Here is a 12,425-nt window from a genome sequence, read left to right on the forward strand (position 1 = left end):
GGCCAAACGTGAATTGAATTGGCATCCTAACCAAATTGCTGAAAATGGAAGTTTTAAACGCATCCCCGGGGAGGGGGGTACTTTATCTTCAAAGAGCAATAAAAAGACACGAAGCACTTTTTGGACAGAAATGATGGAAGCAAGACAGTAGACTGAGGTCCTGAAAGTGCTCAAGACAGCCACCACCAGCCTCCAGTTCCACATTGAGCACCCAGCGTTCCTACGCGCGGACCTCCATCTCCGGAGGCAGCCCGGGAGCTTGACCACCCCCGACGTCGGGATGCTGGTCCCTTTCTAAACGTCCCCACCTCGGTGGTGGCACCTCTTGGCACTGTCGATTTCCGTCGTTCCCCTCCAGGCAGGGCAGAGAGGGAGTCTCCCTCCTCCGGCGTCCCGTCTCCAGGGTGGCTCACTGGCTCTACCCTCAGCCCCAGCGGGGACGATACCCCACTCCTCTCGCTCCGCTTGGGCAGCAGAAAAGACTCCCTGTTCCCCAGAACTTACTGCAAGGAGGCCGACGTCCATCCCCCATGAGGCCGGCACTTCTGGGGGGAGGAGGGGGCGCGCTGGCCAGACCTGGTGCTTTCCTTCAGCTCGATGTTTCTTTTAGAATGTTCTTGACTATTGTGTAGTATCTCTGCCAAGTGACTTTAGGATCGGCTCATTAACTTAGCTGAAAATCTCGTCGTAGGATGGAGATGAAATCGACTTGACCATGGAATAGTGGAGGGTTTGTGTATTACAACTTCGCCGTTTTCAGGTCTAGTTTGAGCTCCTCCTGTTGGTTCCTACAGATAAAGCTTGCTCATTTGGCCTGCGGTGGCGCAGCGGTTGGAACCTCGGCTATGAGCAGTGAGGTCGGTGGTTCGAAACCCCAGGCTTGCGAGGTACCTTCAATAAGCCATCATGGACACCTAAAGTGAAGCAACTGTGGGTTCACACTTTTCTTTACCTCTTTCCTCGGCTCTAAAATCAGTAAATAAAAATAGAAAAAAAAATTGAGAGTTTTTAAAAGATGTAGTCTTGTACATTTATTTACAGGGTTATTCTCAGGGACGTCATGGATGTTGGGGCGACTGAAAATGGCACGTCTCGGTGGGGACACAAAATGTGACGTCAAGGGTAACCACAGGTAGCAGTAGGCCTGTGGGGACAGACAACAGGGGCGAAGGGAAGCATGAGATTCCCGGTGCACGATAGGCACGGGTCCCGGTGTCCTCGAGAGGCGTGGGGCCGACCCTCAAACTCAGAGGACGGGGCGGGCGATCCCTGGGTCTCTACCGTGGAGCGGTCCCGGAGATCTGCTTCTCAAACTCCGCCTAGGGTCCTGCCCAGGGTCCCCCCCAGGGCTCGGGTCCCGCCCAGGGCTCTGGTCCCGGTCAGGACTCCGCCCATAGCCCCGGGTCTAGTCATAGGCCGCACTCACCTTCCCATTGGTTCCCGCAACCCGCCAGGCCCCGCCCACAGCTCTCAGTCCAGTCACAGGCCACGCCCACATACCCGGCCCCGCCTTTCCGCTCACAGCTCGCGGTCCACTCACAAGCCGCGCTCACTACCCAACGCCCCGCCCACCCCTGTGGCTCCGCCCCAGACCATCCAGTCACAGGCTCAGCCTGGTTCCACAAGCCCCACCCCTTCTCCAGAAGCCTTAGCGCCGCGGTAGAGGCCTGGCACGTTTGTAGTGCTGGGGCTCTGTGGCTGTGCCGGGGCTCGGAGGTCGCGAGTTCGAATCATCTCCTGGCTGCTTCGGCCCCGGTGCCCGTCTCCGTCCCGCAGGTGCGGCCATTGGTGGCGGCGCGGCGAATCTGCCGCTGCGAATCGGCGGGAGCGGCGGGGAGCGGCGGCGGACGAGGCCTCGCGAGAGTCTGGGCGCTCGGCGCGGCGGTGGTGGCGGGCGGAGCGTCCCGAGCGGCGGGCTGAGCGATCGGAGCGGCGGGCCGGGCCCCGCGGAGCCGTCAGCATGACGGGCCGCGTGTGTCGCGGCTGCGGCGGCACGGACATCGAGCTGGATGCGGCCCGCGGGGACGCCGTGTGCACCGGTTGCGGCTCGGTGCTCGAGGACAACATCATCGTGTCCGAAGTGCAGTTCGTGGAGAACAGCGGCGGCGGCTCGTCGGCTGTGGGCCAGTTCGTGTCGCTGGACGGTGGGTCCGGGGCCGGGACCGGAGAGGGGGGGAGCTTCGAGCTCTGCTGGCCTGGCCTCGGGACCGTAACGGAATTTCCAGCGGGCGGGGGTGGGGGAGGCAACGTGCGGCGGCGGCTGCGGACCGGGACCGGGGACCGGGGACCGCGGCGCGTCCTCCCTCGAGGCCACCGCGGCCACCGCGCGGTCAGGCTGCCCTTCGCGGGTGTCGTGGTGTGACCCTCACACTTGTGGAGACAGGTGCCCGCCGCGGAGGGCATCGTGCTGTCGCCCTCCCGCTTCCCGACGAGAGAGGAGTGTCCCGGACTGGGTACCCGGACTGGGTACCGGGGAGCGTTCGCCACTTCGGGGGGCGGCGCTTCGCCCAGCAGGTGGCGCTGCCAGAGCCGCGTCCCGCCGGATGCGGGACCACCGACCGCCGCACGCTTGGGGACGGTCGCCAGCTTGGGGTTTCTGAAGGTTCCCGTGGGGGCAGCTGCGGGTGACTTGCCTGTGGGGCACCTCCCTCCCTCCCTCCGTCTGGTCCCGACGCCCCGCTCACTCTCTAGTTTGTGTTGTTGTTGTTGATTGAATTTTGAGCGGTCTTGATTGGCTGTGATCCGATCCGCAGAAGTTTAACATTATTTATGAGTAAAAGTTTTACTTACATTAAAAAAAAAAAAAAGTATTTTCAGCGAAAAAGGAAGAGGGAGGAGATTGGCAGGAACATCAATCCATTCCAGTATGTGCCCTGACGTGGGAATCGAACCGGCAACCCCTGCAGTTCAGGGTTGGGGGTGCTCTAACCCACTGAGCTATCCAGTCAGGACAGGCTTTAGGGTGGTGCAGAGCAGTTGATCAATTTCGCTTTTGGTGCACATCCTACCCCCCCCCCCCCTCTTCTAAAACTTATTCTCCGCCGTAGGTTTGGCTTAGGTGGGAAGTGCAGAGGTTGCAGGTTGGATTTCCGGTCAAGGCACATGGAGGAATAGATCAGATTGATATTCTTGTCTCTCTCTCCCTCTCTCTCTTCCTTCCTCTCTTGGTAAAATCAATTAAAAAAAGTTATTTTAACTTTTATTCTTCTATGTTCTGCATTTAGATCTTTGACCATTTTGAGTTTTTTGCTTCTTTTTTTGTGACAGAGAGGGAGGGACAGATAGGAGAGAGATAAGAAGCATCAATTCTTCATTGTTGCTCCTCAGTTGTTCATTGTTTGCTCTCTTGTACCTGGGGGGGGGGGGCTACAGCAGAGCGAGTAACCCCTTGCTTAAACCAGTGACCTTGGGCTCAAGCCAGCGACCACGGGGTCATGTCTGTGATCCCACACTCAAGCCAGTGACCCCTGCTCAAGCTGGTGAGCCCCCGCTCAAGCCAGCGACCTTGGGGTTTTTTTTGAACCAGGATCTTCTGTATCCCGGGACGGCGTTCTATCCACTGCGCCACCGCCTGGTTTTATACGAGGCATGGAATGTGGGTCGGGCTCATTTTTGTAGGTGAGCGTCCAGTTCCAGCACCATTTGCTGCTGACTGTCCTTTCTGGACTTGCCCTTGCAAGTCACTGGGCCATGTTTGTGGGGGCCTGTCACTGGACCCCCAGCTCTGTTCTGTGCCCTCACAGCACCGCCTGGTCTCCTGCACATTTATAGGGAGTCTTAAAACCAGATGTCCTGAGTCCTCCACAACTTTGCTCTTCCTGTTCAAGGTGCTTTTAGCTGTCATGGGTCCTTTCCATTCCACACTAGAGTTTGTGTATATTTGCAATATGCACAATTTTGACATTTTTATCGTGCTGTGTCTCCCAGTCCAGGAGCACGCTGTGTTTGTACACACCTCTGTTTCCCCTGCTCTCATCAGTGGGTGTAGGGTTCAGCAGAGAGCTCCTGTGCATTTTTTTAGATGTGCACCTAAGGTCCAAGCAGAACTATTGTAAATGGTATTGTTTAAATTTGTGTGTGTGTGTGTGTGTGTTTTACAGAGACAGAGAGAGAGAGTCAGAGATAGGGACAGACAGGAACAGAGAGAGATGAGAAGCATCAATTATCAGTTTTTCGTTGTGACACCTTAGTTGTTCATTGATTGCTTTCTTATATGTGCCTTGACCGCGGGCCTTTAGCAGACCGAGTAACCCCTTGCTCAAGCCAGCGAACTTGGGTCCAAGCTGGTGAGCTTTTTGCTCAAACCAGATGAGCCCAGGCCCTGGCCGGTTGGCTCAGTGGTAGAGCGTCGACCTGGCATGCGGAAGTCCTGGATTTGATTCCTGGTCAGGGCACACAGGAGAGGCGCCCATCTGCTTCTCCACCCCTCCCCCTCTCCTTCCTCTCTGTCTCTCTCTTCCCCTCCCGCAGCTGCAGCCGAGGCTCCATTGGAGCAAAAGATGGCCCGGGTGCTGGGGATGGCTCCTTGGCCTCTGCCCCAGGTGACAGAGCGACACCCCGGATGGGCAGAGCATCGCCCCCTGGTGGACGTGCCGGGTGGATCCTGGTCTGGCGCATGTGGGAGTCTGTCTGACTGCCTCCCTGTTTCCAACTTCAGAAAAATACAAAAAAAAAAAAAAAAAACCCAGATGAGGCTGAGCTCAAGCTGGTGACCACTGGGGCGCGAACCTGGGTCCTCCACATCCGAGTCTGACGCTCTATCCACTGCTCCATCACCTGGCCAGGCTAAATTTTTGTTTTAAGTTGTTCATTGCCAGTATACAGAAATATGGTTGATCTCTGTTGTTGATCATGCTCAATTTAGTAGTTCTAGGTGTGTGTGTTTTTTTTAATAGAATCCTTGGGATTTTCTCTCTAGACAGATGTGTTGTCTGTAAATAAGGGCTGTTTTATTTCTTTCTCTTGTTTCCCTTCCGTGCCTTGGAGCAGACAGCTGTCCATCTTCTCAGTCTGGGAAGCATCGTCCCTCCCCATGCAGTGTGTCTGTTCTCCATTTGCAGAGTTGAAGATGTTCCCTTCTATTCCTGGTTTGCTGAGAGTTTATCATGAGTGGGTGTTGAGTTTCGTTGGATGCTTTTTCTGTAGCCTCTGATGCTTTTCCTCTTTGGTGTGTTTGTGTGGCTTAAGATTGCAGGTTGAACCTGCCTTGCATTCCTGAGGTAAACTTGGGCCTGAAGTATCATTTTGTGTTTGTGTTGCTGGATTAGATTAGCTACTATTTTGTTGAGGATTTTTATGTTTATGTTCATGTGGAATATTGGCCTGTGGTTTTCTTGTAGTGTCTTTGGTTTTGATATCAAGGTCATACACCTCATGGAATGAGTTGGGAAATGTTCCCTTCTCTTCTGTTTTCTGGAAGAGGTTGTGTGGATTGATGTCATATTTTTTTCTTTGAATGTTCGGTACAATTCACATCTGGGCCTAGAGGTTTCTTTGTCAGAAGTTGGGGTTTGTGTGTGTGTTTTGTATTTTTCTGGAGAGAAGCAGGGAGGCAGTCAGACAGACTCCCGCATGCGCCCGACCAGGATCCACCAGGTATGCCCACCAGGGGGCGATGCTCTGCCCATCTGGGGCATTGCTAGGTTGTGGCTGGAGCCATTTTAGCACCTGAGGCGGAGGCCATGGAGCTGTCCTCAGCGTCCGGGCCAACTTTGCTCCAGTGGAGCCCTGATGGCAGGAGGAGAAGGGAGAGATAGAGAGGAAGGAGAGGTGGAAGGGTGGAGAAGCAGATGGGCGCTTCTCCTGTGTGCCCTGACCAGGTTTCAAAGCCAGTACTTCCACACACTGGGCCAACGCTCTACCACTGAGCCAGCCGGCCAGGGCTTCTTTGTCAGAAGGTTTTTACTGCAGATTCTGTTTCTTTAAAATTGCAGGTTATAGTTCTGGATTGTATGATCTCTGGATGAGTTTGTGGTTTTGAAGATTTGGTCCATTTGATCTAAGTTGTTGGATTTCCGCAGGTAGCATTGTTACTATTTTCTTATTCTCTTTTTGTTGTCTTCTTGGTCTGCTGTGATGTCCCTTTTTCCTTTCAGATACTGATGTTTTTCCCTTTTGCTAAAAGTTTATTAATTTTATCATGCTTTTCAAAGAACTGGCTTTGGGTTTCATTGGCTTATCTCTTCTGTTCCTCCCTCCCCACACTATTGTGTTCTCCTGGGCGACTTCCCAGGGCTGCTGGAGCGGAGGCCCCAGCACTGTTTGTGCCTTTGTCACACCTCGACAAACTCCTCCAAGACTTTGGTGCCTGTTGGGAAGAGAGGAACAGCCACAGTGAGAGCAAGCACTGTGCTGAGCACACCCCTGACCTGATGAGACCTGTCGTCCCTGGGCCGACAGGAAGCTGGTACAGAGGGGGTGGACTCCCGGCCTCTCTCCCACGTGCAGCGGAGTTGGTCCCACCACCTTGTGCGCACAGGCTCAGAGCTGGCTACTGTGCGCTGGCGTGATTGAAGGCGGTGCAGGGACACCTCTCCGTGTGCGCTGGCATGATTGAAGGTGATGCAGGGACGCCTCTCCGTGTGCGCTGGCGTGATTGAACGTGGTGCAGGGACACTTCTCCGTGTGCACTGGCGTGATTGAAGGCGGTGCAGGGACGCCTCTCCGTGTGCGCTGGCGTGATTGAGCGTGGTGCAGGGACACTTCTCCGTGTGCACTGGCGTGATTGAACGTGGTGCAGGGACACTTCTCCGTGTGCACTGGCGTGATTGAAGGCGGTGCAGGGACGCCTCTCCGTGTGAGCTGGCGTGATTGAAGGCGGTGCAGGGACGCCTCTCCGTGTGAGCTGGCGTGATTGAAGGCGGTGCAGGGACGCCTCTCCATGTGCGCTGGCATGATTGAACGTGGTGCAGGGACACTTCTCCGTGTGCACTGGTGTGATTGAAGGCGGTGCAGGGACACCTCTCCGTGTGCGCTGGCGTGATTGAACGTGGTGCAGGGACGCTTCTCCGTGTGCACTGGCGTGATTGAAGGTGGTGCAGGGACGCCTCTCCGTGTGCGCTGGCGTGATTGAACGTGGTGCAGGGACGCTTCTCCGTGTGCACTGGCGTGATTGAAGGCGGTGCAGGGACGCCTCTCCGTGTGAGCTGGCGTGATTGAACGTGGTGCAGGGACACTTCTCCGTGTGCACTGGTGTGATTGAACGTGGTGCAGGGACACTTCTCCGTGTGCACTGGCGTGATTGAAGGCGGTGCAGGGACGCCTCTCCGTGTGAGCTGGCGTGATTGAAGGCGGTGCAGGGATGCCTCTCCGTGTGAGCTGGCGTGATTGAACGTGGTGCAGGGACGCTTCTCCGTGTGCGCTGGCGTGATTGAACGTGGTGCAGGGACACTTCTCCGTGTGAGCTGGCGTGATTGAAGGCGGTGCAGGGACGTCTCTCCGTGTGTGCTGGCGTGATTGAAGGCGGTGCAGGGACGCCTCTCCGTGTGCACTGGCGTGATTGAAGGCGGTGCAGGGACGCCTCTCCGTGTGCGCTGGCGTGATTGAAGGCGGTGCAGGGATGCCTCTCCGTGTGCGCTGGCGTGATTGAACGTGGTGCAGGGACACTTCTCCGTGTGCACTGGCGTGATTGAAGGCGGTGCAGGGACACTTCTCCGTGTGCACTGGCGTGATTGAAGGCGGTGCAGGGACGCCTCTCCGTGTGCGCTGGCGTGATTGAAGGCGGTGCAGGGACGCCTCTCCGTGTGCGCTGGCGTGATTGAAGGTTGTGCAGGGACGCCTTTCCGTGTGCTGGCGTGATTGAAGGCGGTACAGGGACGCCTCTCCGTGTGCGCTGGCGTGATTGAAGGCCGTGCAGGGACGCCTCTCCGTGTGCGCTGGCGTGATTGAAGGCGGTGCAGGGACGCGTCTCCGTGTGCGCTGGCGTGATTGAAGGCGGTGCAGGGACGCCTCTCCGTGTGCGCTGGCGTGATTGAAGGCGGTGCAGGGACGCCTCTCCTTGTGCTGGCGTGATTGAAGGCGGTGCAGGGACGCCTCTCCGTGTGCGCTGGCGTGATTGAAGGCGGTGCAGGGACGCCTCTCCGTGTGCGCTGGCGTGATTGAAGGCCGTGCAGGGACGCCTCTCCGTGTGTGCTGGCGTGATTGAAGGCGGTGCAGGGACGCCTCTCCAGCACGGCTGCCTTGGTCCCATGTGCTCTCTCGCAGGGATGTGAGGCAGGGATCCTGGGGACCCAGGGAGCTGGTGCCTGGACGGAGAGTGGAGGGACGTCACGGGCCCAGGCCCTTCTGTCCTCTAGGTAGGGCTCTTCTGGCCTGTCCTCCTCCCTTCCCCATCACAGCTGTGAGGGTACCAGCCGTTGCCATCGTTCCTCAGTCTCCCTGCACAGCTGTTCACCCAGGGCTTTTCCAGTTCTTCCTCCCTCCAGCCACATCTGCAAGCTGAGTTTCCCAATGTGTTGCCCTTTTCTGGGTCCCAAGGCCCTTATTTTCCTAAGTAGTCCTGCTTATTCTTTGTGAACCGAGTGTGGACAGTTAGCTAAGGGGTTTACTCCAAGAAATGTAAATTAGACAGTAGAGCCCAGTGGCCAAGAGGCCCTGCTCCCGCAGGCTCCTGACCCCAGAGCTCCCGCATCTAGTCCTTTCTGTGAGGCCCTGGGTCCTCTGGGTTCCCTGGAAGATGCTCACAGACCAGCAGAGTGTGAGTTCAGTGTCCTGGGTTGGATGCACAGACAGCACCTTGCTGAGTGGTGCAGTGAGGGCGATGCAGAGACACTGAGCCCTTCAGCTGCTGGGCAGCTGGTGAGGGCGTGAGGTGGCCGAGGGGTGAAGGCGAGGAGCTGGCTACTGTGCGCTGGGGCCTAGAGGAACAGGTGCTGAAGTCGGTGGCCCCCAGCAAGGCCGGAGCGGCAAGTCGGGTGCAGCTGAGCAGCTGGGATCTCAGTGAGTCCTGAAGAAGGTGTGCCCCCTGTGTGTTAAGGACTGTGGGACAGAGCAGGGCCCAAGGGATGGGCTGTGGTGTGACAGGCCCCTGCAGCGTGCTGTGCCTTGTTGAGCTGAGGGCCTTGGGTCAGTGGTTCTTCCTCCGGGTGTCCACTCTGTGGTTAGTGATTCAGCAGGGACAGAGGGAGCTTCACCCAGCAACATGGCTCCTGCTTCCTCAGGGACCCCCTCTCCTGGGGAGTGCCTGTGTCATGGTTTCCACAACCATACTCTCTCACAGTGCTCGAGGTCTCCTGGTTATGAGTAATGAAGTACTTTCACACATTTGTGATGGAGACCCCCGCCCCAATTGGATGAGAAAGGTTTGCTGCTGCCCCAGCCCTGTGGGGGGGGGGTTCACAGCAGGTGCAGCTGGGGGAGAGCTCTCTGCCACCAGCCTCCTGGCACATGCCCCACCCACTGGGGCTCTTTTGGCACAGGTGGCCTGGTGGCTGGGGTCTGAGCAGGGGTCTGATGTCCCCACAGGTGGAAGGTTCTGCGTCTGTCTGTCCTGTGGCCTCTCGAGCCTCATGAAGCTCCTGGCTGAAGACACCTGCTCTTGGGACATGGGCTGAAGCCTGCCTGGAGGCCCAGGCCGAGAGAGGACTGCTGTTTGTAGACAGCGCTGGCTGCGGTTTCCTCCACAGCCGTGGGCCACGCTGCAGGGCTTCCGCCGTCAGAGGGTGGCTCCTGCAGGCGGGCTCTTTGGTAGCTGCACCAGGGAAGGTCCAGGCTGCCGTCACTGTTGAACTACTTGCTCCTCAGTGGCAAGCAGCCCGCGTCCGGGTCACGTCCTCAGTGCCAGAGACTCACTGTGCTCTTGTCCAGTGTCTTTGGGAGCTTTAGTCCATGTACAGCTTAGACTGCAGAACTGCTGAATTCCTCCCCTGTCCTGGGATCACCCTGCCGGACCTTGCATTACAGTGTTTCCCCTTAAAAGGAGTGTCACAGTAGTGACAGAAACCTTTCGCTTTAAGTAAAATTGATACAAAATTATTAAAGTTTTTGCTTACTGCTGTTGGAGGAACTGTGAGTGAAACAGTGAGATACTGTGTGTAGGTACTGTACTTTTTGGGGTACAGAGGCCCCTTGGCCCTGCCTGGGCCCTGACTTTCTTGTTCTGTCTTGGGTTGTGGGTGTTGCTGGCCTAGTCCTCAGGGCTCAGAATGGGCCAGCACTAGGATTCCAGTGGGGTTGCAGCTTCCTCCCTTGCTGCCCACAAGGGGGCGGTCTTGGCCTGGCCAAACCAAAACTTGTGCCTTCTTTTTTAAAAGATTTTATTATTTGGTTTTGGACATAGAGAGAAAGGGGGGGGGAAGAGCGGGAAGCATCAACTTGTAGTAGTTGCTTCTTTTTTTTTTTTTTTTTTTAGTAGTTGCTTCTTGTATGTGCCTTGACCAGGCAAGTCTGGAGTTTCGAACCAGCGACCTCAGCATTCTAAGTCGATGCTTTCTTTCTTTCTTTCTTTTTTTTTTTTTTTTCTGGAGCTGGAAACAGGGAGAGACAGTCAGACAGACTCCCCCATGTGCCTGACCAGGATCCACCTGGCACGCCCACCAGGGGGCGACGCTCTGCCCCTCCGGGGCGTCGCTCTGTTGCTACCAGAGCCACTCTAGCGCCTGGGGCAGAGGCCAAGGAGCCATCCCCAGTGCCCGGGCCATCTTTGCTCCAATGGAGCCTCAGCTGCGGGAGGGGAAGAGACAGAGAGGAAGGAGAGGGGGAGGGGTGGAGAAGCAAATGGGCACTTCTCCTGTGTGCCCTGGCTGGGAATCGAACCCGGGACTTCTGCACGCCAGGCCGACGCTCTACCACTGAGCCAACCGGCCAGGGCTCCAAGTCGATGCTTTATCCACTGTGCCACCACACGTCAAGCTGATCTCGGTTTCTCCTGGGAGCATGTGATGCACTGAGGCCACCCAGGGAGCGAGGGCGGGAGTGTGTGTGTGCACACCTGTGTGCATGTGTGTGTCTGTGCCTGTGTGCGCGTGCGCGTGTGTGTGCAAGGGGCGCAGGACTCGGAGCCGGCTCCCAGAGCGGGTAGAGTCAGAGCAGCCTCCGGAAGGGTGCCGGCAGTGGGGAAAACAGGAAGGACACACAGAAACAGGAAACAGGTCCCGGGAGTGCAAGGAGGGTCTGTAGGGGTTGATGGTGCTGGAGAGAGGAAGGAGGGAGAAGGCAGAAGTGGCATGTGGTCGGGGAGCCTAAGATGGTGTCACCTCTCTGGGTTTTGTAGTTCGTGGGGGCTGGAAGCCAGATTAGAGCAGATGGAGGAGTGGGAAGATCACATTTAGCATAATACTAGACCCCCGCCCCCAAATCCTACTCAGGTCTCAGGCACGGCCTGTGTGTAAGCAGGGGAGGTGGCTGGGAGGGAGGCACCCAATGCCCTTGTTCCTGGAGGCGGGGCTGCAGGGGGTTCTGCCTCGTAGGTGGCTAGTTAGAGATAAGTACAGGAAGGGAGCAAAGGCAATCAGACATTAAGCCTAATGAACTAGGGAGCTGAATTAGGCCTTAGCCTCATGCACTTGGAATTCAAAGGCTCCCCAGGGGACCCCTGCATCCTCTGCGCCTGCACCTAATCCCTGAAATGGGCAGGTGGGCGGGAAAGATCAGGTACCCAGGATTGCAGAGGGGAGGATAGAACAGCAGAAGTCTTCTGCTTGGTACATGCGCAATAGAGGCCAAGATGGCGCAGGGGGCAGTGTTTCTACTTCCAGGCCTGTGAAGTAGGAGCTGTGGCAACCACAAGGGGGAGGGAACTAGCCTGGGAAAAGGATTGGATTGGACGAGGGAGGGCTTGACACAAACTGGAAGGACTGGGAAAGAGATTGGTTAATTTGAAAGTCAGCCCAGAGCCTTCCCAAGCCCAAGATAACAGAATCAAAGCTCAACAAAGTCCTTCCCCACCCCCAGGGAGTGTCCCCCTGTTGCTGTCCTAGCACAGCTCCCAGAGTGGGCCCAAGTGTGGGCCTGGGTGCAGCGGCACACAGCTGGCCCAGCGCAGCTGGGGACAGGCGGCGGGACTCAGCTTCGGTATGGATTGCAGGGAACTACACCTTGCCAATGCTAGGCCAGTGGCACAGAGTTTCTGGACCCGGGCCCTTCTTTTGGGCTTGGTGAAGAAAAGACTGGGCTTATTCCTCAGCAATTCAGGGCCGAGCCACCTGGCCATGATGGGACAATTCTTTGTGTTTGCTACAGCTTCAGTAAACTGTACCACTACACCTCATCCTCCATTCATGGGTCCCTGGAAATGCTTTTCTCGGGACTTTGTGGAAGGACCTCATTTCCACTGGCAACAATTCCACTGTCCTTTTTCTAAAGCAATATTTTCATATATCAAAAGCACATGACCATTTTGCCTGACCAGGTGGTATTGCAGAGGATGGAACGTCATTGACCTGGGACACTGAGAACCCAGATTCGAAGCCCCAAGGTCGTTGGCTTGA

The 12,425-nt window shown here is 56.5% G+C and overlaps 1 protein-coding gene across 3 annotated transcripts in view; it reads left to right on the forward strand.

Annotated features, from left to right (window-relative positions):
- Window positions 1-1,624: 1,624 nt before the first annotated feature.
- BRF1 (BRF1 RNA polymerase III transcription initiation factor subunit) overlaps window positions 1,625-12,425 on the forward strand; it is a 57,164-nt gene continuing 46,363 nt past the window's right edge. Inside the window, exon 1 of one of the 3 annotated variants that reach the window (XM_066344685.1) lies at window positions 1,625-2,144. In XM_066344685.1, the coding sequence (XP_066200782.1) occupies window positions 1,961-2,144 (184 nt within the window). In that variant the 5' untranslated portion in view covers window positions 1,625-1,960. The remainder of the gene's footprint in view (window positions 2,145-12,425) is intronic. The other 2 variants (XM_066344682.1, XM_066344681.1) reach the window with 2 other exon arrangements.

The sequence above is a fragment of the Saccopteryx leptura genome, chromosome 6 (genome assembly GCF_036850995.1).
Source record: "Saccopteryx leptura isolate mSacLep1 chromosome 6, mSacLep1_pri_phased_curated, whole genome shotgun sequence".
Taxonomy (NCBI): domain Eukaryota; kingdom Metazoa; phylum Chordata; class Mammalia; order Chiroptera; family Emballonuridae; genus Saccopteryx; species Saccopteryx leptura.